Source organism: Salmo trutta, chromosome 14, assembly GCF_901001165.1.
Source record: "Salmo trutta chromosome 14, fSalTru1.1, whole genome shotgun sequence".
Taxonomy (NCBI): Eukaryota; Metazoa; Chordata; class Actinopteri; order Salmoniformes; family Salmonidae; genus Salmo; species Salmo trutta.
Genome location: NC_042970.1, coordinates 25,915,171 through 25,940,138, shown reverse-complemented (window position 1 = coordinate 25,940,138; position 24,968 = coordinate 25,915,171). Strand labels below are relative to the sequence as shown.

General features: G+C 43.3%; 1 protein-coding gene across 2 annotated transcripts in view; it reads left to right on the top strand.

The window, feature by feature from the left end:
* Positions 1 to 24,968, top strand: part of LOC115207677 (calcium/calmodulin-dependent protein kinase type 1) — a 60,271-nt gene that overhangs the window by 3,241 nt on the left and 32,062 nt on the right. For both annotated transcript variants that reach the window (XM_029775016.1, XM_029775015.1), the window contains exon 2: positions 3,846 to 3,959. In XM_029775016.1, the coding sequence (XP_029630876.1) occupies positions 3,874 to 3,959 (86 nt within the window). In that variant the 5' untranslated portion in view covers positions 3,846 to 3,873. The remainder of the gene's footprint in view (positions 1 to 3,845; positions 3,960 to 24,968) is intronic.

Here is a 24,968-nt window from a genome sequence, read left to right as displayed (position 1 = left end):
CGTCCACAAATTGGCCACACCTGATCCTAATGAGTGCTTGTTTCCTTTGAAATTAGGGTCTGTTTGAACACACAAAAATTAACAGCTTGGTATGGGTTAAAAAAACAACAACAATGCATGCTAGCTCCATCCTGGTGGCACAGTGGCCTAATTCCATGGATAAAGAGCAGAAGATCATAGGTTTGAATATCACTGACGCCATGCCACAATAAAAAAACAAAATGCATTATAAATGCTTAAGCAAATGTATTTATATCTAATTTCTAATGTGTTCTGTGTTCAAAACAGTTAACCCAAACTAGATGGCAGTGTTATTAAAAGTCTTATTTAAACATGTTCTCAGAATGTTATTTAATTACCTTCAAATAACCTATAATTTCTGTTATCAGAATGTTAAGAAAATGTCCTAGGAAAACTTTCAGGGAACCATAGAAAAACATTCTCAGAACCTCCCTGCAACCTAAAAATGTACATTCCAAAAACAGGCAACATTTTCACTTCTGTTCTCAGAACGTTAAAAAAAAGTTCAGTTTTAAAGGTCAGGAAACGTATGGCTTCATTCCCAGAACCAATGGGAAACCAAAAATGTACGTTCCCACAATTTCCAAGGAACCAAATATGCTAGCTGGGAAGGGTTTTGGAACCTCACCCTAGTAATTTAACTGGTAAATGTGTATGCTCCAAATGGCTGTCAGTCCTGACTTGAATGGGTTCTATGGATTCTATTTCTATGGATTCAATTTCTCTTTGTGAATAGCTAAAGGCCTTTTACAAATGTCATAATACAATAGCGGGAAATACCTTTGTAAAGCAAATGGCTGCTGCTAAAATGAGAACACTAATTTGTCAGTAGAAGCTACCATTTATTTTGTCAACACCTCGGACGAACAGCACTTTTTTTTTTCAAAGTAGCTCAGGCCTATGTTGAGACCATCACCAGTACGGTGAGAAGCCAAGGCTACCTGTATTCATGCTATCTTCATCATTGGGTGAGTCAATGCCACTTGAAAGTTGATTTAGTAGCTTACTCTTGCCTATAATATTTATATATTTCCTCCTATTATTGTACAATCTGTGCGTCTCTCTTATTTTTATTGGCCCTGAGTCAGGTCAAGGCCAAGGCCCAGTTTGGCAAAAACACAAAGTTAAATTAATCTCAGAACCATTGGATCCTATGGTTTTAACAATGAACTTAGCTTAAGATGTTTTTGGGAAACCAGTCCCAGGGCGATTTTATTTATTTGTTTTTGACAGTGTCAGAGTAGCCACTCATTTTGGTCCTTTGTGTAGTATTAACAAATATTCTGATAATGTCTCCTAAATGATGTAGAATTGCATGAAATGCGTTTATAAAAGGCCACAGATTTCTCCCCCATTTGTGTAAATCCTAAAAAGGTTTCTCCGTAACTGTATGCCACTAGGCAAATGAAATGATAGAATGTGTTATTATAACAGGAAAAAAATAACAGCACTTCCAACTCAAAACATCTTCTTGCGGCTAAGCTGTATATTGTATTGTATAAAACCCATCTATTTTGCCAGTACAGTGGATAAACATATTATAATACATTACATCGACACACTTAGACTTTAACAGTGGTTATGGTAGAGGTACAATATAAGAAGACACCCTTTAATAGAGAAATTATAATCCATGCCATTGCCAACTTTAACAGCTTTGATCTTTCTGATAAACATTGCTCTTGGCCTGTATCTCTTTACAGTGCACCTGTGTCAACTAAGGGCCCATAACACAGACACTCAGAGAGCATATAGGCTAGGGCTGCATCAATACTTTCCTCTCTGCTTACTTTCCTTCATCTGCTCTGATCTATAATAAATGGACAAGTTTTAAGCGAAAATACCCTTGTATATTTCCACCATGTTACTCTCAGCTATCCCGTCTTCTCAGCTCAGTACAGACTAGGAAGAGGAGAGCAGAGGAAGCCACTAGACTATTGAGATGCTGCACATGCTACCAGACCAGAAATGCCCAGAAGACTTGTGTTGCTAATGAGAGTAACTGACAGGGCTCTCTCTTTCTCTGTCACACATTTGACTAGACTTCCTCTTACTGCTTCCCCAAGCAGATTGCTTTCCATACGGGTCTATGATGTCTATTTCTAATTTCAGTTCCTTTTATTTGTGTAGCTTTCACTATCCATGTTTTTTCCATCCACAATTTTTATGCGAGTAAAGTAATACCATATCAAAATCACAACAGCTGTGATAGAAACAGGTTGTTTCGGTACAATTTTATAAATGCCAATAGATAATTTGTTCATTTGACATGGTGAGATCTTTTTGTGTCGCAAAAATAAATTATGCATGAAATATTGATATAAAAACCATCCTATCGAAGTAAACTTTCACTCACATGATGATATGGTGTGTGGTCCTCCCACGACGACTCATAAACCATGCAGTTTATTAGGCTATAGATTAAATAATTTATGATGAATTTACCAGGGTGGTGAAAGTGCAAGGTGATCTTGATGCTCCTTTCCAATAAATATTGAGGGTCTTATTCTGGTGACATGATGATTGATGCTTGACTGCTGGTTGACAAATACAAATATTATCCATAATAATCTCATCATGTAGACTAGCCTATCTGCACAGCCTACCCGTACTGTATCTGCGAGCTGTTGGCTAGAGCTCACGTGCCAAGACCAGAGTAGGCATGTTTAATATTTAATGCAATAGTTTTTGTGACAAAACTATCTGTAGAGTTAAAAATGCGATGGAAAAACATTGAACTTTTAATTTTGATTACAATGTTTTAGCTAAGTGCTCAATACACTCTTGGCAATAAATCTCTTCCATCCGCACAGACCTGGTGGCGTAGCAGGAAATTTAAGTCACTGGCAACCAAGAGGTTGTGAGCTCAAATCCCAGATGAGGTGTGTCCCAAGTGTGCTCACAGTGAAGAATTTAACCCAAAAAATACTTTTGACTAAAAGTATCAAGTTCACTCAACAAATCCTTAAATGCAAATGTGTCAGTTTCACTTACTATACTAAGTTGAAATAACTTTAGATTAACTTAACTCAACATTAGATTTAGATTGTTCCCTGCTGCGTTAAAATCCAAACTTTTTAAAGTTGACTCAACCATTTTTTTTTACAGTGCAGAAAGATTATATCTGTGAGGACTAATTATAGTAACACAGAAATTGTATAATGTTTGACCTAGTTGTGGTTGTTTTATTGGTTGAATCATAACTACATCTACTATCCACAATGTTTTGGTTTAAAAGTATGCATTGCTATGCACCTGCAAAACTAGTCTCTGTTACTTCTCTTTGGTGTTAGGACTGGTAAGAATAGCAATGCAAGATGTTGAAGGGAAGCTTAAGTTTTGTTGATTCAGGATGATATGAGGTAAAGGAAGAATAGGACTGACAACCCTTGTCACCTGAAGCAGTTTGTAGAAGTTTGTATGTTCTGTGTGAAATATTTATGGTTTTAAGTGCCTGACTCACCTTATCAAACTTAGTTTCCAGGTAAGTCTAACACAATTGTGTGTCAAACTAAAAAATGTCCAAAAGATGTCCAGTCCAGTGACTTTGTCAGTCATCCCTTATCTCTTTGTCTTTAAATCCTTTTCAGTGTGACCCTGTAAAACAACACATTTCACTGCACCTATCCGGTGTATGTGACAATAAAGCATATATTTTACATTTTATTCTCTATCTTATTCTCAAACACAAAGAACTCTAATTGTTTCAATATCAACTCATACCTAGACAAATATTTGGGTATGCAACTATCCAGAAAGAGTGTGTCTTGTCTTAACAGTTTTTTCCCGTTGTTTAAACAATCAGTTTCTCTCCTCTTCTCCAGTATTGTAGCCGACCGACAGAAAAGAAAGATGCTTTTGGGTGATGATGGACATTCCTGGAAGAAGAAAACATCAGATGTGAAGGAAAACTACGACTTCAAGGAGATCCTGGGGACGTAAGTGCTGAAATCATATCTCATTTTGTTGTTGACAATATGGTTCAAGAGTGTCTGAGACTTTTACAATCCCTCAACTCATGATGAGAACACCCTGAAGAGTTCAGCAGTGTTATTCATATGCAGGCTACAGAACTTTAACTACAGAGGGACATTTGCAAGTGTTTTTTGTACCTGTACTTATTGAATTTGTATGTTTGACATGGATTGACTTGACTACCTCTTTAGGTATAATGGTCTTGTTTAATGCAGGCCACAGTGGACAGTATGTGGGTAGAAAGTGATTGGGGGATATCCTCTTCGCGTAAAGCCCTTAGATCAGGAATCTAGCTTGGTGATATGCCCATGGGTGGTCATCTACTAGCCTATTGTGAAAATTGGCCATGGTTTTAGATTACATTGTTTAGTTGTGTGTGCAAGTGCGTTCGTGTGCAAGTGCATGTGTGTGCGTGCGTCCGTGCGTTCGTGTGTGGGTACGTGTGTACATGCTTGCGTGCACATGCGTGTGAATGTGTGTGTGTATTTGTGTCTGTCTAGGCTCTTATGTCTCTTTTGTACATTTCTGTCTGGTCCAGTTGATAATGCATTCTAACAGCAGCTCTGTGGTATATATGCTGTATGATAGAACTTGCCTTGCTCCGAGCAGTGCTTTGGCGCCTCACACGTAATTTCACTGAATTATAAATGGCCCGGGGGATTTTACACTTCTGATTTTTATATTTAGATTTTTATGCAGTTTCCAGAGTGTGTTGTGTTTCATGTCTTTATGTGATTATAGTGGAAATTACGGTAATGGTGTGCTAGATATTCTGTACCACATTAAGTATGAAAGTGCAAGCTAAAATAGAGATTGTTTTTTACAGAGCTGGCATCAGCTGTTCTATTTTGACATACAGTGCCTTCAGAAAGTATTCACACACATTGACTTGTTCCACATTTAGTTATGTTACATCCTGAATTTAAAATGGATTAAACTGAGATTTTGTGTCACTGGCCTACACATAATACCCCATAATGTCAAAGTGGAATTATGTTTTTAGAAAAGAATACGAAATAAAAAGTTGAAATGTGTTGAGTCAATGAATATTCAACCCCTTTGTTATGGCAAGCCTAAATAAGTTCAGGAGTGAACATTTGCTTAACAAGTTACATAATAACTATAACATAATAACAAATTACATAATAACTAATAACTGTGCAATAATGGTGTTTAACATGATTTTTGAATGACTACCTTATGTCTGTACCCCACACATACCTGTAAGGTGTCTCAGTCAAGCAATGAATTTCAACCGCAAATTGAACCACAAAGACCAGGGAGGTTTTCCAATGCCTCACAATGAAGGGCTCCCATACTGGTAGATCGGTACAAAAAATGGAGACATTGAATAAACCTTTGAGCATGGGGAAGTTATTAATTACACTTTGGATGGTGCGTCACTACAAAGATGCAGGCCTCCCTCCTAACTCAGTCGCCGGAGAGGAAGGAAACCATCCCCACAGTGACCGTACGTACATATCCCAACCAGAAGCCATAGATTACAGGCAACATCTGCACCGAGCTAAAGGCTAGAGCTGCTGCTTTTTAAAGAGCAGGACACTAATCCGGACCCTTATAAGAAATCCCGCAATGCCCTCAGACTAACCATCAAACAGGCAAAGCGTCAATACAGGACTAAGATTGAGTCCTACTACACAGGCTCTGACGCTAGTCGGATGTGGCAGGGCTTGAACGTTATTACGGACTACAAAGGGAAACCCAGCCACGAGCTGCCCAGTGACGCGACACTACCAGACGAGCTAAATGCCTTTTATGCTTGCTTCGAGGCAAGCAACACCGAAGCATGCATGAGAGCACCAGCTGTTGCAGACAACTGTGTGATCACGCTCTCCATAGCCAATGTGAGCAAGACCTTTAAACAGGTCAACATTCACAAAGCCGCAGGGCCAGATGGATTACCAGGACGTGTACTCAAAGCATGCGTGGACCAACTGGCAAGTGTCTTCAATGACATTTTCAACCTCTCCCTGACCTAGTCTGTAATACCTACATGTTTCAAACAGACCACCATAGTCCCTGTGCCCAAGAAAGCGAAGGTAACCTGCCTAAATGATTACCGCCCCGTAGCACTCACATCGGAAGCCATGAAGTGCTTTGAAAGGCTGGTCATGGCTCACATCAACACCATCATGAAGGAAACCCTAGACCTACTCCAATTTGCATACTGCCCCAACAGATCCACAGATGATGCAATCTCAATTGCACTCCACACTGTCCTTTCCCTCCTGGACAAAAGGAACACCTATGTGGGAATGCTGTTCATTGACTACAGCTCAGCATTCAACACCATAGTACCCACAAAGCTCATAACTAAGCTAAGGACCCTAGGACAAAACACCTCCCTCTGCAACTGGATCCTGGACTTCCTGATGGGCCACTCCCAGGTGGTAAGGGTTGGCAACAACACATCTGCCACGCTGATCCTCAACACTGGGTTCCCTCAGGGGTGCATGCTTAGTCCCCTCCTTTACTCCCTGATCACCCACGACTGTGTGGCCAGGCACGACTCCAACACCATCATTAAGTTTGCTGACGACAAAACAGTGGTAGGCCTGATCAACGACAACAATGAGACAGCCTATAGGGAGGAGGTCAGAGACCTGGCAGTATGGTGCCAGGACAACAACCTCTCCCTCAATGTGAGCAAGACAAAGGAGCTTATCGTGAACTATACGAAAAGGAGGGCTGAACAGGCCCCCATTAACATCAACAGGGCTAAAGTGGAGCGGGTCGAGAGTTTTCATGTTCCTTGGTGTCCAAATCACCAATGAACTATCATGGTCCAAACACACCAAGACAGTCGGGAAGAGGGCACGACAAAACCTGTTCCCCCTCAGGAGACTGAAAAGGTTTGTCATGGGTCCCCAGATCCTCAAAAAGTTCTATAGCTGCACAATCGAGAACATCCTGACCGGTTGCATCTCCTCCTGGTATGGCAACTGCTTGGCATCTAAACGTAAGGCACTACAGAGGGTAGTGCGTACGGCCCAGTACATCACTGGGGCCAGCCAAGCTTCCTGACATCCAGGACCTATATACTAGGCGGTGTCAGAGGAAGGCCCAAAAAATTGTCAAAGACTCCAGTCACCCAAGTCATAGACTTCTCTCTCTGCTACTGCACGGCAAGCGGTACCAGAGCGCCAAGTCCAGGACCAAAAGGCTCCTTAACATCTCCGATCTTCAAGCCATAACACTGCTGAACAATTAATCCAATGCCCACCTGGAGTATTTACATTGACCCCCCCGCCCCTTTGTTTTTACACTGCTGCTACTTGCTGTTTATTTTCTATGCATAGTCATCTTACAAATTACCTCGACTAACCTGTAACCCTGCACATTGACTCGGTACTGGTACCCCTTATATATAGCCTCCCTATTGTTATGACATTTTCTTGTGTTACTTTTAGATTTTATTGAAAAAAAATATTTTGTAAATATTTTCTTAAAACCTGTTAGGGACAGACGTTCCGCTAGCGGAACGCCTCACCAATATCCAATGGTAGAGCGTGGCGCGAAATACAAATACTTCAAAAATGCTATAACTTCAATTTCTCAAACATATGACTATTTTACAGCTATTTAAAGACAAGACTCTCCTTAATCTAACCACATTGTCCGATTTCAAAAAGGCTTTACAACGAAAGCAAAACATTAGATTATGTCAGGAGAGTGCCCAGCCAGAAATAATCAGACACCCATTTTTCAAGCTAGCATATGATGTCACAAAAACCCAAACCACAGCTAAATGCAGCACTAACCTTTTATGATCTTCATCAGATGACACACCTAGGACATTATGTTATACAATACATGCATGTCTGTTCAATCAAGTTCATATTTATGTCAAAAAACAGCTTTTTACATTAGCATGTGACGTTCAGAAAAAGCATACCCCCGCAAACTTCCGGGGAATTTACTAACAGTTTGCTAAATTACTCACGATAAACGTTCACAAAAAGCATAACAATTATTTTAAGAATTATAGATACATTACTCCTCTATGCACTCGATATGTCCGATTTTAAAATAGCTTTTCGGATGAAGCACATTTTGCAATATTCTAAGTACATAGCCCAGCCATCACGGGCTAGCTATTTAGACACCCACGCAGTTCAGCCTTCACCAAAATCACATTTCCTATAAGAAAAATGTTCTTACCTTTCTTGTTCTTCGTCAGAATGCAGTCCCAGGACTTCTTCGTCAATAACAAATGTAGGTTTGGTCCCAAATAATCCATCGTTATATCCAAACAGCGACGTTTTGTTCGTGAGTTCTAGACACTATCAGAATGCTACATCACGAGCATGGCGCATGGCGTGACAAAAAATGTCTAAATATTCCATTACCGTACTTCGAAGCATGTCAACCGCTGTTTAAAACCAATTTTTATGCCATTTATCTCGTAGAAAAGCGATAATATTCCGACCGGGAATCTGCAATGAGCCTAAACAGCCGAATGAAATTTCTCCACGGGGGCGAATCGTGCACGCGCCTCATTCAATGGTCCTCTGATCGGCCACTTACCAAAGGCGATAATCTGTTTCGGCCAGAGGCCGCCTCGTCATCCTTCAGGTTTTTCCCGGGTTCTGAGAGCCTATTGGAACCCTAGGAATTGTCACGTTACAGCTAAGATCCTTACTTTTCAATAAACAGATGCAAGACGCACGACTCCTTGTCAGACAGGCCACTTCCTGCATGAAACCTTGTCAGGTTTTTGCCTGCCATAGGAGTTCTGTTATACTCACAGACACCATTCAAACAGTTTTAGAAACTTTAGGGTGTTTTCTATCCAAACCTGAACAATAATATGCATATTCTAGCTTCTGAGTTGGTGTAGGAGGCAGTTAAAAATGGGCACATATTTTTTCCAAAATTCTCAATACTGCCCCCTAGCCCAAACAGGTTAACAGATACATACCCTCATGGTCAGAGTGCGCTGGTTATTTCTTTAACATTTAGGTCAGGGGATTTCATGCTCAATTCCCCAGTAGTAGGCGTTGTACGGAACTTTATTGTGATGCTCTTTGGTTCTCAGGTATTTGTCTCTGACCCAGCCTGTCTTCAGACTGCTGACTACTCTGTTCTGATCTGTTCCTGGTGCCTGGATAATGGAATCAGGCTAAACCTATTGTCCAGTGGAGGTGTTTAAAAAGCTTTTGTGTACCAAACAGTGCTATTCTCTCACCAACTATTCCCCAAGCTCTTAGGGAGGCTCTCAAACTAACGCCTGTCTTTGCGTGCATTTGAAGTGAATTTACCTGGGATTATGTTGTCTCTGTGCTGCCTGTCTCTTGACATTTTTTGTTATTACTTTACGTTCATGGCTTCTGTCAGTTCTGGCTTGAGCCTACTCTATTTTGTGCAAAGAGTAAAACATTTTATTTTATTTTAAATGTAACCTTTATTTAACTAGCCAAGTCAGTTAAGAACAAATTCTTAGTTACAGTAACACTTAGCAATTAACTCTTTCAATGATACAGGATGTTTATCTAAGGTGCGCTTACATTAGACACACATACATTATATAAAGTGCCCGTTAAGTACACACATGGATTATTGTTAGTGAGGATTTAAACATCATCCATAACACGCTTTACATAATGTAGCCTAATGATACCTTGTGTTCCCCAGGCTCCTGTGTTGGTGTATGTATAAGCCAGTCTGTATTTGATTGGGATAAACCTACCGCAGTGCTTGTCTCATTCCTATCATTGTGATGCTTGTCAAACATTTTGGGTAAACACCATTTACATGGTAAACCACCTTTTCTCTCGGATCGCTTTGTTAGGAATGTGTTCCCCATATCCCATGTTCTGCCAGTTGTGTTATCCACACCTGTTTATGGAAAGATCACCGGATCACCACATCGCTCAGCTGCAAGTTCACCGTTGGCTGGTTGTCTTGGCAACAGGAGGAGACACTTTCCATATGGACTCTAACAGTCACTATGGAAACAACGTCTTTATCTGCTATTAATAATCCTGGCCTGTGAATGTGTGAGCATTGTGAGGGGCGATTAAGTCCCCTCATTGTATACACTGTTGTATGTGGGAGCAGAGCTAAATTCCTCTCTGACATTCTGTCATGAATAGGCCTTATGGGGGAAGAATCTCTGTGTGTGTGTGTGTGTGTGTGTGTGTGTGTGTCTGTTCATGTGTGGAGTTCACCATGTAGTCCCCTGTCCACACGACTCCCATCCCACCCTCCACCCCCTCATGCCATCTCTTTGTAGCAGACGTTCTCTGATCACGGCCTAAGCTTGTGTCCTCGCCTGTGTTTTCATCTTATTCAGCTCTACTCCACAGCACAATAGGACCTTGAGCGTGGCTGAGGTGCACCCATGACCAGCTCTGAAACCAGATTGCATAGCGGAGAAGGTGCGGTGGGATTCAAAATGGTCGGTAATCTGTTTGTTGACTTGGCTTTCGAAGACCTTAGAAAGACAGGGTAGGATAGATATAGGTCTGTAGCAGCTTGGGTCAAGAGTGTCCCCCCCTTTGAAGAGGGGGATGACCGCAGCTGCTTTCCAATCTTTGGGAATCTCAGATGACACGAAAGAGAGGTTGAACAGGCTAGTAATAGGGGTTGCAACCATTTCGGCAGATCATTTTAGAAAGAGAGGGTCCAGATTGTCTAGCCCGGCTGATTTGAATGGATCCAGATTTTGCAGCTCTTTCAGAACATCAGCTGACTGGATTTGGGAGAAGGAGAAATAGGGAAGGCTTGGGCGAGTAGCTGTGGGGGGTGCAGTGCTATTGACCGCGGTAGGGGTAGGCAGGTGGAAGCATTGCCAGCCGTAGAAAAATGCTTATTGAAATTCTCAATTATAGTGGATTTATCGGTGGTGACAGAGTTTCCTATCCTCAGTGCAGTGGGCAGCTGGGAGGAGGTGTTATTTTTCTCCATGGACTTTACAGTGTCCCAGATCTTTTTTGAGTTTATGTTGCAGGAAGCAAATTTCTGCTTGAAAAAGCTAGCCTTGGCTTTTCTAACTGCCTGTGTATATTGGTTTCTAACTTCCCTGAAAAGTTGCATATCACGGGGGCTGTTCGATGCTAATGCAGAACGCCACAGGATGTTTTTGTGTTGGTTAAGGGCAGTCAGGTCTGGAGTGAACCAAGGGCTATATCTGTTCCTGGTTCTACATTTCCTGAATGGGGCATGCTTATTTAAGATGGTGAGGAAGGCATTTAAAAAAAATAACCAGGCGTCCTCTACTGACGGGATGAGGTCAATATCCTTCCAGGATACCCGGGCCAGGTTGATTAGAAAGGCTTGCTCGCTGAAGTGTTTCAGGGAGCGTTTGACAGTGATGAGTGGAGGTCGTTTGACCGCTGACCCATTACGGATACAGGTAATGAGGAATCGCTGAGATCTTGGTTGAAAACAGCAGAGGTGTATTTAGAGGGCTAGTTGGTTAGGATGATATCTTTGAGGGTGCCCGTGTTAACAGGTTTGGGGTGGTACCTGGTAGGTTCATTGTTCATTTGTGTGAGATTGAGGGCATCAATCTTAGATTGTAGGATGGTTGGGGTGTTAGGCATGTCCCAGTTTAGGTCACCTAGCAGCACGAGCTCTGAAGATGGATGGGGGCAATCAGTTCACATATGGTGTCCAGAGCACAGCTGGGGGCAGAGGGTGGTCTATAGCAGGCGGCAACGGTGAGAGACTTGTTTTTAGAGAGGTGGATTTTTAAAAGTAGAAGTTCAAATTGTTTGGTACAGACCTGGATAGTAGGACAGAACTCTGCAGGCTATCTCTGCAGTAGATTGCAACACCGCCCCCTTTGGCAGTTCTATCTTGTCGGAAAATGTTGTAGTTAGGGATGAAGATTTCAGAGTTTTTGGTGGTCTTCCTAAGCCAGGATTCAGACACGGCTAGGACATCCGGGTTGGCAGAGTGTGCTAAAGCAGTGGATAAAACAAATTTATTGAGGAGGCTTCTAATGTTAACATGCAAACCAAGGCTATTACGGTTACAGAAGTCATCAAAAGAGAGTGCCTAGGGAATAGGAGTGGAGCAGGGCCTGGATTCACCTCCACATCACCAGAGGAACAGAGGAGGAGTAGGATAAGGGTACGGCTAAAATATATGACAATTGGTCGTCTATGACGTCCAGAATAGAGAGTAAAAGGAGCAGGTTTCTGGGGGCGATAAAATAGCTTCTAGGTATAATGTACAGACAAAGGTAAGGTAGGATGTGAATACAGTGGAGGTAAACCTAGGCATTGAGTGATGATGAGAGAGATATTGTCTCTAGAAACATCATTGAAACCAGGTGATGTCATAGCATGTGTGGGTGGTGGAACTGAAAGGTTGGATAAGGTGTAATGAGCAGGGCTAGAGGCTCTACAGTGAAATAAGCCAATAAACACTAACCAGAACAGTAATGGACAAGGCATATTGAGATTAAGGAGAGGCATGCTTAGCCGAGTGATCATCAGGGTCCAGAGAGATTCAGACAGCTAGCCGGGTCATAGGTAGCAAGCTGGCAGAAGATGGAGGGAGGTCTGTTTTAGCCACCTCGTGCTTTTCCGTCTGTAGATTAGTGGGGTTCCGTGTGGTAGAGGGGACCAATCCAGTTGGCAAAATAGTTGTAGTGGCCCAAGAAATTGTCCGATAGACCTATTCAGATAGCAGCCGATAAGACAGCTAACGATTAGCGGGCCGCAGATGGGCGTTCAGGTTACGTCGCGACGGAGGGGCCAAGTTGGATAACTCCCTTGGGCAGATAACGTCGGTAGTCCAGTCGTGAAGGCCCGGTGGGGCTCTGCATCGGCAGTAAAACGGGTCCGGATAGGTGATTGTAGTCCTGTAGTGGCTGATGGAACTCTTCAGCTGGCTAGCTTTTGAAATAATTTATGTTTGCTCTGGGACCGATGTTAGCCAATAGTCACTCGGATAGCAGCTAGCTAGCTGCAAGATCCAGGTGTAAATCTCCAGAGCTTGCAATAGAAATCCGGGGATATAGAGAGAAAAATAGTTTAGGTATGCTCTGGTCTGAGTCGCGTTGTACAAAACTGGCAATAGCTAATCGAGCTAAGGGATAGCTGATGACCACCAACCGTGGTTAGCTGAATACTAACGCTAGCTTCTGGCTAGCTTCTGGCTAGCTTCTGTTGTGGATTTCAGATTTGAGGTGAATAATACTTTTTTTTAAATTGGAGAGGCTGGTTGCAAGAGAGTGTTTTGAAATTGAGATTTTAGAAAAAAATATATAAAAAGATTTGCGAAGAAAATAAGTAAATATATATATATATATATATATATACACGGAACACGACAAGACGAGGACAAAGGACGTCTGACTGCTATGCCATCTTGGGTTAAGAATAATGAATATGTGACTTCATGTAGTGAGTTTTTGAAGGTTACTTTTTCAGAGACACTATGAAGAAGACCTTTTTTGGGCTATGTGCCCTATGATAAACATCCCAGACTGTTGCTATCATTGTGTGTGTGTGTGTGTGTGTGTCCTGCTGCTGCATGTGTTTCTGTAATTAAAACAGATCTGGATTAATGATGCACACACAGTCAACATCACTGCCACTGCAATCAACTCAAATCCTCTCCCCCTCACTATGTTCATCTCTTTCTCTTTTCCTTTCTTCCGTGCTCCTTATCTTAATTGTTCTCTTTGCTGTTGTTTCTTTATCTGTCCTTCCATCTATGTCCTCAGCTTTTATCTCTCTTTCACCTTCCCCAAACACAGCTTTATTTTAGCTCATATCCCTAGCTGCCTCTTAACTATCCTATTTGAAATCCAGCTCCATTTTGGCTCTCTTGTCCCCAAGTGCCTCATAATCAGTAGCAGTTTTCACACTGGGGTTTCTATGCCACTGGGCCTTGGAGTGTGTTGTGAAGCTGAAATGGGAGCTCCACTGTGCAGGCTGATGGGGGCAGTGAAACATAAAAACACATATTGATCATTTCCATAGCTGACAGACAGACTGTATGTAGGGTGAAATAGACAAGTATGATAGGCAAGGGTTCAATGGAAACAGAAGCACACTAACACACATACATACACGTGCACACAAAAAATAACTGGGAATGTTTAGAGCCCCCTGGCAATTTTACAAAGAGGAATATTTGACTACACCTTGAGCAAATTTTATTTGTTGGCAGAATGTCTTGGTTGATTATGTTTTTGACATGTGTTGATATTTTAATAGCTGTGTATCTTTCATTGTTGTTATTGCTTTACTCTTTATCAGTCTATTGCTCACACTGGGCCCACTGACTACATAGCACTTCCTAACCAGCATCACTCTCCTTGCTTAGATTGTACTGTGTAATAGTGGTTCTCTTTTAAAAGTCCATAGCTGTGTCCAGGGAACAGGGCAATCCTGGGTGTGTTCCAACACTCTCAGTGACCTTGGGGTAGACTGGGGTTTCTCAACAAACTGTTCATACTGTACAACCGCCTTTGCCAGTGCCATTTTGACTTCTAAATGGCCTAGTAATACATTGCAAGGACAGTCCGGGCCCCGGCAGTAAGCACAGGCCTCTAGAGGAAAATACTTTACAGCCCTTCAATACAGTTATTATGTGCAATCCCAGAATGCCTTGCAAAGCAGGGAAAGGGGGTGTGGGATGAGGAGAGGGGAAAGAGGAGAGGAGAGGGGGAGGTGGGGAAAGCACTGGAATAATCTAAAATCAATAGCGCTAATGGATCAACGTTCCCCAGTGTTGACGTTTAATGGTGGCCCAGTGTGCTCTGTCTCTCACTGGCTGCTATTTCTGGGATTGTTTCTGTGTGTCTGTGTCGTCTTTGTGTGTGTGTGTGTGTGTGTGTGTGTGTGTGTGTGTGTGTGTGTGTGTGTGAGAGAGAGAGTAAGGCTCTGAGAAAAGCCTGTAGGCTCTGAGAAATGCCTGAAAAGCCTGAGAACACCAGCTCAGCATATTGTGCCTGTTATGGACACGGACAGATATGGGGACATTGTTTCCTCAATACCTTCATAATACGGGCTGCATATTAAATCAATAACATGTGTTTATTGTTTTGTTGCAGTATTTGGTTGAAGTGGAATTAAGTCCATAGCTATTTTTCATTTCCTAGTCAGGGCCAGTGATCTGCCTGTTCTCTTGGACACAGGGCAGTTGTCCCACTGGACCTCTTCAGCAGGCCGCTTCAGAGTTCAGAGACCTCCAGAATGATGGATCAACCAGGTCTTTGAAATAGGGAAACTCTGGGCTCCGCTCCTCCTCCTGTCTTTCTGAGATGTCCTACATTGTTCTTATCGCTTCATTTACATTTACGTTTACATTTACGTCATTTAGCAGACGCTCTTATCCAGAGCGACTTACAAATTGGTGCATTCACCTTATGATATCCAGTGGAACAACCACTTTACAATAGTACATCTATATCTTTTTTTGGGGGGGGGGGATTATTTTATCCTATCCCAGGTATTCCTTAAAGAGGTGGGGTTTCAGGTGTCTACGGAAGGTGGTGATTGACTCCGCTGTCCTGGTGTCGTGAGGGAGCTTGTTCCACCATTGGGATGCCAGAGCAGCGAACAGTTTTGACTGGGCTGAGCGGGAACTGTGCTCCCGCAGAGGTAGGGAGGCGAGCAGGCCAGAGGTGGATGAACGCAGTGCCCTTCTTTGGGTGTAGGGACTGATCAGAGCCTGAAGGTACGGAGGTGCCGTTCCCCTCACAGCTCCGTAGGCAAGCACCATGGTCTTGTAGCAGATGCGAGCTTCAACTGGAAGCCAGTGGAGTGTGCGGAGGAGCGGGGGGATGTGCAAGAACTTGGGAAGGTTGAACACCAGACGGGCTGCGGCGTTCTGGATGAGTTGTAAGGGTTTAATGGCACAGGCAGGGAGCCCCGCCAACAGCGAGTTGCAGTAATCCAGACGGGAGATGACAAGTACCTGGATTAGGACCTGCGCCGCTTCCTGTGTAAGGCAGGGTCGTACTCTGCGAATGTTGTAGAGCATGAACCTACAGGATCGGGTCACCGCCTTGATGTTAGCTAAGAACGACAGGGTGTTGTCCAGGGTCACGCCAAGGCTCTTAGCACTCTGGGAGGAGGACACAATGGAGTGTCCTCCTCCCACTCATCTCCTCCCACTCATCTTCGGAAAACACAACGAGATGTGTTGTAAAGTATCGTAGCCCTTTTCCAGCGGAAAATATTTGTGGATTTACTATAAACTGCAGTGGATTTACTATAGGATTGGATTTAATATACTCATTTTGTCCAATGAGAGAGAGAGAGACTTTGACTTTGTCTTTCTTTACTGAAACGTTCTCATTTCATTTAACCCCCCCCCCACTTAAAAATAAAACACCAAAATATATCCTGTACTGCATACATGTACCATACTCACCTTTCCATCTACCACATGATACAAACCAACATCACAATACCCAAAACAATAGCCACTTCTACAACCGTATATCCAAAACATCTTTCCCAGCTATACAGACAGCCCCCCAACACACCATATCTCCTGAAACATATCCACACTTTTTTATCATTCTATAGTACTCAAACTCAACCCTAAGGAGCGCAGAGACCATCCCATTAAACAATAGTAAAGGGTCTGTTATCCCCCCATCTTTGACCCTGTTCCTCCTTGTTAGCCAAATAGCTAACTTTGCCTGAGCAAACGGAAAATTCAACAAAACACATTTGGCCTTCTCCTTAATCGAATACCTGTATCCCATTATAAACATCCCAACAGTAAAAACCACCCCCAACCCCTCACACATACATTCCAACAGAGACATTAATGACATTAACCTGGTGCACACAGAAAACATATGAATCACAGTTTCTTTCATTACACAGAAAGGACACCCCTGCCCGATTCCTGGTTCAACCTGTGCCAACCAGCTGTTAGTGGCCAGGGCTCCATGAAGAACCCTCCACTGGAGGTCCCCTGACCTCTTTGGTACTGGGGTTTTGTAGAGCCCCCTCCATCTAAAACCCACCATAGTCTCCGCCCCACATACCCCCTGCCACTGATGTGCCTTCACTCCTATTAGGCTCCTAATATTCCTAACCTTAACGCAGAGGTTGTAGAGGGCTTTATCTCCCACCCCTTCAAACTCCCTCAGGCTCGGAGTGTTAACATCTAACAAGTCCTCCAGACCCCCTAGCCAGTCTCCAGTCTCTGCCGTCACCTGTAGTGGCGGAAACATTGGTTGCCCCTCCCCCTTTGGCCGCTCAAACACCCCCCTTACCGGCTCAGACAGTGCCTCCTGGACCTCCTCCAGGAATCTATCCAGCAGCCAAAGAGACGTTATTCCTGTTTGTTGTGCCAAGACTTCTGGGGTTTTCCACCCCTCCTCTCTCACAAGTCTCAGGTCACCCAGCCTTTGTAAACCCGCCGCCATCAGCTGCCTCTGCAGGGTGGCCGACTGAACCGATCTCAAAGGGATGGCTGGGTTGTTGAAGATAGGCTCCGCCCACAGCCCAGGCTCCACACCCCTTCTCGTGTGGGCCTTAGCAGCTGCCAGGCCCTCAGCACAGCAGAGTAAAAATCTGAGAGACCTGCTGTACTCAGCCTCTCCAGCTTCATGAGGAACAGCTGCCGGTCCAACCCTAATCCGCCAGCTCTCCTCAGCAGCTTTCCTCCAGCCAACATCAGTATGGTACAGCAGTCTCTGCGCCATCTTTAGCCGGAAAGCAGCTATCCTGCTCTCCAGTTCCACCAGGCCCTGTCCTCCTTCGTGGACGGTCATGTACAACAATGCCGCCCTCAGCCAGTGATGGCCCGACCAGAAAAAGTCCAACAGCTTGCGTTGCAGGTCTGCGAGCAGACCGGCGGGGGGGTTGAGGACAGCCAGCTTATGCCACAGGGAAGATGCCACCAGGTTGTTGATTATCAGCACCCTCCCTCTATATGACACTTGGGACAGGAGCCACCTCCACCTGGCCAGTCTTGACACCACTGCCTGTGACAGCCCCTCCCAGTTCTTCCTGACCCACTTCTCCGAGCCCAGGTACACCCCCAACACTTTAAGCCCTTCACAACCCCACTGCAAACCCCCTGGAAGCAGAGGAGGGGCCCTAACCCCCCATGCCCCACATAACAGAGCTTTGCTCTTGCCCCAGTTCACCTTAGCTGAAGAAGCTCCCTCGTACACCTTCAGACTAGTCTCTAGTGCCTGCATATCCTGACCATCACAGAAACATCTGCATATGCTGACACTGCTATGCCTGTCACCACATCCTGTCCAGAACACTCCCTGCAGTGTCCTGCGCAGCAGTCCCAAAAAGGCTCAATAGCTAGTGTGTATAACTGCCCAGATAGAGGGCATCCTTGTCTAATGCCCCGTCTCACCCAGACTGGCCTACTGAGCCACCCTCCCACCTTGACCATACATAACGACCCAGCATACAACAGCTTCACACAGGTCAAAAAACTCTTCCCAAACCCAAACACAGACATCACATTAAACAGATACTCATGGTCCACTCTATCAAAAGCCTTCTCTTGATCTAAAGAGACGAGTCCAAAGTTCACATTAGAACCTCTCGACAAGTCCAACATGTCCCTAATTAAGAACAGGTTATCCGTGATTGAGCGTCCCAGTACACAATATGTTTGGTCCTTATGTATCAAGTCCAAATGGGACTTCAGTCTGTTAGAGAGGACCTTGGCAAATATCTTGTAGTCCGCACAGTGTAATGCCACAGGCCTCCAGTTCTTAAGTTCACACAAGTCCCCTTTTTTGGGCAGGAGAGTCAGAGCCGCCCGACGGCAGCTCATCGGCAACTCTCCTACCCTGACGCATTCACGCAACACGCAAAAGATATCCTGTCCAATTATTCCCCAGAATTTTTTATAAAACTCCACTGGGAGTCCATCGACCCCCAGTGCACAACCGGGGGACGTCTGGGTTACGGCCTCTGCCAGTTCATGGGACAACAGAGGAATGTCCATTTCATCCCACTGTGCCAGAGAGAGCTTAGGGAGTCCTGTGAACAAGACCTGAGCACACATAGGATCACACACTTCTGCCCTATACAACTCAGTATAAAATTCCACAGTCCGCTCCCGCATCTCCCCCACCACAGAGGTCACCCGCCCATCAGACAGACGTAGACAATGCATACCCTTGGCTTCACCGCTCTGTCTTTCCAAACCAAAGAAGAAGGCGCTGGGAGCATCCATCTCCTTGAGCATGGAGAACCTAGCTCTTACAAGTGCTCCCTTTGCTTTAACCTGGAAAAAACACCCAGGTCCCTACGTAATTCAGCTAAATTAGCCTGAAGGCCTACATTGCCTTGCCCCACCATCTCTACTGATCAAGTCGGGCTGCACTCACCCTATCCCCAAAAACCTTCACCCATGTATACTGTCTTGTGTTGGGATGTTTAGTTCTCCAAACATCCACTAGGTCGAACTGAATAATGATGTCCCTTAACACTCCCACCGACACTGAATGAGGCTCTTCCCCATTTCTGTCTTTTGTAAAATCCATTGTACAGTTCCAGTCCCCTCCGACCACCAGCGTCTCCTCAGGCACTACCTGTGAGAGTTCCTGTCTAAGACTCCCAAATAGAACCCCCCTCTCTCTCCCTGTATTAGGCGCATACACATTTATAAAGACAAAACCCATGTTGTTAATTTCTGCTTTTACAACAAGCAGCCTACCCTACACACCTCCTTTGAGGAGCAAATTTTTACAGACAGACCCGGTGCAAAAAGGACTGCCGCCCCTGCAATGAAGCCGCCCCAATCGACTTCATTCAACACATCACTATCTCCTGCAGAAACATCACCTGAACTTTTTTTTGTTTTACATATTCACCCAACACACTCCTCTTTCAAGCATCTCTGGCGCCATTTATATTGAGCGAGCCTACCAAAAGAGTCTCCATAAGAAGTGGGAGAAAAGCCAGCAAAGAAAGAGGTCAATAGCAAAGCTCAAAAAGCCCCAGTGTCAAGAAAGAAAATATACATCCAAACAGTGTCTGAAGGTAAACCTTTATGAACTGTTGTGAACCACTTCCTCAACATATACCATTTCCTGGGTGAGAGGACACCATGCCCCTCATTTTTCATAGCATGTTGTACTGATCTTACAAACTTTCTCGGATCAGAAAAAAAGTCTCAAGATGAACTTTTTTCCCCTTGGTCTCATTCAGGAACCTTGTCAGTTCTCTCAACGTGTACTTTGACCCCTCTGCTTGACTGGCTGTCAGCTCCGGGCCCATTGAAGAGGAGTTTGAAAAAACTACCAAATATTATTTCCAAGCTAAACAGCTAATGCACTGGCAAACAAACAACAGAAACCTGAAAACACCATCCAACCTGGAACTGAGTGAGTAATGTTTAGTCTGAAGCTACTCTTAAAGCCAAGAAGAAAAATACATTACAATTATACATTTTACTTCATAATGACTGAATTCTAAGTTAAGGCTACCAAGCTTGCTAGGACAGAACACAGATTGTACATACAGTTGAAGTTGGAAGTTTACATACACTTAGGTTGTAGTCATTAAAACTCGTTTTTCAACCACTCAACAAATTTCTTGTTAACAAACTATAGTTTTGGCAAGTCGTTTAGGACATCTACTTTGTGCATGACACAAGTAATTTTTCCAACAATTGTTTACAGACAGATTATTTCACTTATAATTCACTGTATCACAATTCCAGTGGGTCAGAAGTTAACATACACTAAGTTGTGTGCCTTTAAACAGCTTGGAAAAATCCAGAAAATGATGTCATGGCTTTAGAAGCTTCTGATAGGCTAATTGACATCATTTGAGTTAATTGGAGGTGTACCTGTGGATGTATTTCAAGGCCTACCTTCAAATTCAATGCCTCTTTGCTTGACATCATGGGAAAATCTAAAGAAATCAGACAAGACCTTAGAAAAAAAGAGTTTCAAGTCTGGTTCATCCTTGGTAGCAATTTCCAAATGCCTGAAGGTTGCACGTTCATCTGTACAAACAATAGTAAGCAAGTATAAACACCATGGGATAACGTAGCCGTCATTCCGCTCAGGAAGGAGACACATTCTGTCTCCTAGAGATGAACGTACTTTTGTGTGAAAAGTGCAAATAAATCCCAGAATAACAGCAAAGGACCTTGTGAAGATGCTGGAGGAAACAGATACAAAAGTATTTAAATCCACAGTAAACGAGTCCTATATTGACATAACCTGAAAGGCCGCTCAGCAAGGAAGAAGCCATTGCTCCAAAACTGCCATAAAAAAGCCAGACTACGGTTTGCAACTGCACATGGGGACAAAGATCGTAAGATCGTACTTGTTGGAGAAATGTCCTCTGGTCTGATGAAACAAAAATAGAAGTGTTTGGCCATAATGACCATTCTTATGTTTGGAGGAAAAAGGGGGAGGCATGCAAGCCGAAGAACACCATCCCAACCGTGAAGCACGAGGGTGGCAGCATCATGTTGTGTGGGTGCTTTGCTGTAGGAGGGACTGGTGCACTTCACAAAATAGGTGGCATCATGAGGAGGACAATTATGTTGATATATTGAAGCAACATCTCAAGGAAGTTAAAGCTTGGTCACAAATGGGTCTTCCAAATGGACAATGACCCCAAGCATACTTCCAAAGTTGTGGCAAAATGGCTTAAGGACAACAAAGTCAAGGTATTGGAGTGGCCATCACAAAGCCCTGACCTCAATCCTATAGAAAATTTGTGCGAGCAAGGAGGCCTACAAACCTGACTCAGTTACACCGGCTCTGTCAGGAGGAATGGGCCAAACTTCACCCAACTTATTGTGGGAAGCTTGTGGAAGGCTACCCGAAACGTTTGACCCAAGTTAAATAATTTAAAGGCAACGCTACCTTGTGTAGTATGAGGGTGTATGAAAACTTCTGACCCACTGGGAATATGATGAAAGAAATAAAAGCTGAAATAAATCATTCTCCCTACTATTATTCTGACATTTCACATTCTTAAAATAAAGTGGTGATCCTAACTGACCTAAGACAGGGAATGTTGTATTACTATTCAATGAAATTGTGAAAAACCGAGTTTAAATGTATTTGGCTGAGGTGTATGTAAACTTCCGACTTCATCTGTATTAGACTGCATCTTCAATTAGCACTGAGGTGTGGATTGAGAGATGTCAAAATCCTTGAGCCCAACAATGGCAGGAGAGTTTCACAGCCAGGAGAGTTTCACAACCTACCTGGATGTAAAAAATTATGAGGCAAAAACCTGAGAAGAGTACAAAAATAACAGCTCACCTGGATTTTTTTGTTGTTATTCTGTCTCCCACTGTTCAAATAAACCTACCATTAAAATGATAGACTGATAATTTCTTTGTCAGTGGGCAAACGTACAAAATCAGCAGTGGATCAAATACTTTTTTCCCTCACTGTACACTACGGAAATTGAAGGAACAGCATGTCAGAAATCAGCTCAGTGTAATTGAAGAATCCATAGACTCTAACCACTTCTGGGAAAATTGGAAAACACTAAATAAACAACAACACGAAGAGTTATCTATCCAAAATGGAGATGTATGAGTAAACCAGTTCTACAATCTTTTGGGACCTATATCAAAGAACAAACAGCAAAAACATATACTTACTCAAATACAAATCTTAGAATAAACTATTAAAGACTACCAGAACCCACTGGATTCTCCAATTACATTGAATGAACTACAGGACAAAATACAAACCCTCCAACCCAAAAAGGCCCATGGTGTTGACAGTATCCTCAATGAAATTATAAAGTATACAGACCACAAATTCCAATTGACTATACTTAAACTCTTTAACATCATCCTTGGCTCTGGCATCTTCCCCAATATTTGGAACCAAGGACTTATCACCCGAATCCACAACAGTGGAGACAAATTTGACCCCTAATATCTTATGTGTCAACAGCAACCTTGGGAAAATCATCTGCATTATCATTAACAGCAGACTCGTACATTTCCTCAGTGAAAAAAATGTACTGAGAAAATGTCAAATTGGCTTTTTACCAAATTACCGTACGACAGACCACATATTTACCCTGCATACTCAAATTGACAAACAAACAAACCAAAACAAAGGCAGTCTTCTCATGCTTTGTTGATTTAAAAAAAGCTTTTGACTCAATTTGGCATGAGGGTCTGCTATACAAATTGATGGAAAGTGGGGTTGGGGGAAAAACATCTGACATCATAAAATCCATGTACACAAACAAAAAGTGTGCAGTTAAAATGGTCAAAAAACACATTTCTTTCAACAGGGCCGTGGGGTGAGACAGGGGTGCAGCTTAAGCCCCACCCTCTTCAACACATATATCAATGAATCGGCGAGGGCACTAGAACAGCCTACAGCACCCGGCCTCACCCTACTAGAATCTGAAATCAAATGTCTATTGTTTGCTGATGATCTGATGCTTCAGTCCCCAACCAAGGAGGGCCTACAGCAGCACCTAGATCTTCTGCACATATTCTGTCAGACCTGGGCCCTGACAGTAAATCTCAGTAAGACAAAAATAATGGTGTTCCAAAAAAGGTCTAGTTGCCAGGACCACAAATACAAATTCCATCTAGACACCGTTGCCCTAGAGCACACAAAAAACTATACATGCGTCGGCCTAAATATCAGCGCCACAGGTAACTTCCACAAAGCTGTGAACGAGCTGAAAGGCAAGGCAAGAAGGGCCTTCTATGCCATCAAAAGGAACATAAAATTTGACGTACCAATTAGAATCTGTCAAGAAATACTTGAATCAGTTATAGAATCTATTGCCCTTTATGGTTGTGAGGTCTGGGATCCGCTCACCAACCAAGAATTCTGCATGCAGAATTCTGCGAAAAATACCCTCCGTGTACAACGTAAAACACCAAATAATGCATGCAGAGCAGAATTAGGTCAATACCCGCTGATGATCAAAATCTAGAAAAGAGCCGTTAAATTCTACAACCACCTAAAAGGAAGTGATTCCCAAACCTTCCATAACAAAGCCATCACCTACAAAGAGATGAACCTGGAGAAGAATCCCCTAAGAAAGCTGGTCCTGGGGCTCTGTTCACAAACACAAACAGGCCCCACAGAGCCCAAGGACATCAACACAATTAGACCCAAACAAATCATGAGAAAACAAAAAGATGATTACTTGACACATTGGAAATAATTAACAAAGAAACTGCGCAGACTATAATGCTATTTGGCCCCAGACAGAGAGTACACAATGGCAGAACACCTGACCACTGTGACTGACACCATATATTGTGATAATGTTTACTGTTCATTTGTATTGTTGGAGAGATGCCCTTTTAGTGTAAGAGCTGTTTGAAAAGACTGCCTGAAATTTCAGCCTGTTTTGACCTTCCATGGTGACTTCACTATGTAGTAAATTAGTTAGTAGACCAATAAGAGTGTTCCAAATCATCTCTCCCAATAACAGCAACATTTCAGTTTTACCCTCCCCACTAAACCACTCCCAGACAGTCCTAGCACAATTCTTGTTTGTGAAATTGCCCTTTGCTAAGAAGCCATTCTTTTACCATTGTAATTTAAAAACAATCAAGCAAGTTACTTATTGTTACCCATAAATTGTTACCCAGATAGAAATGGTTGCATTGGACCTTTAATAGTAAGTCAACATACTTTTTTAACCTCAAAACAATCCTAGCCCTCCTTTCATAGGTACAGCAGTTGTAGTCTTTCTCCCTGGAGGTACTCTAGGCAAGTCTGGAGAGGCAAGGGAGCAGCTGTCTCTCCCAGCATGGGGAAACACAGGGAGGTGTCTCACTCCATCAATTATTCAGCCTACCCCTCGCTCCCCTCTAACCACCATACTCACTCCCTTAGCCTCCCTCCATAGATCAACCCTCCATACCCCTCCATACTGAACCCCACATTTCCCCCACCCACATATTTCCATCTCTGCTTGGGAAAAAGTTCAGGTCCCCACAATGAAAGTAACAGTACACTGACCCTCTTTTGAGTGTGCCCATGTAGGCCCCTAACCATCTGTAGGTCTGTACCAATTCTT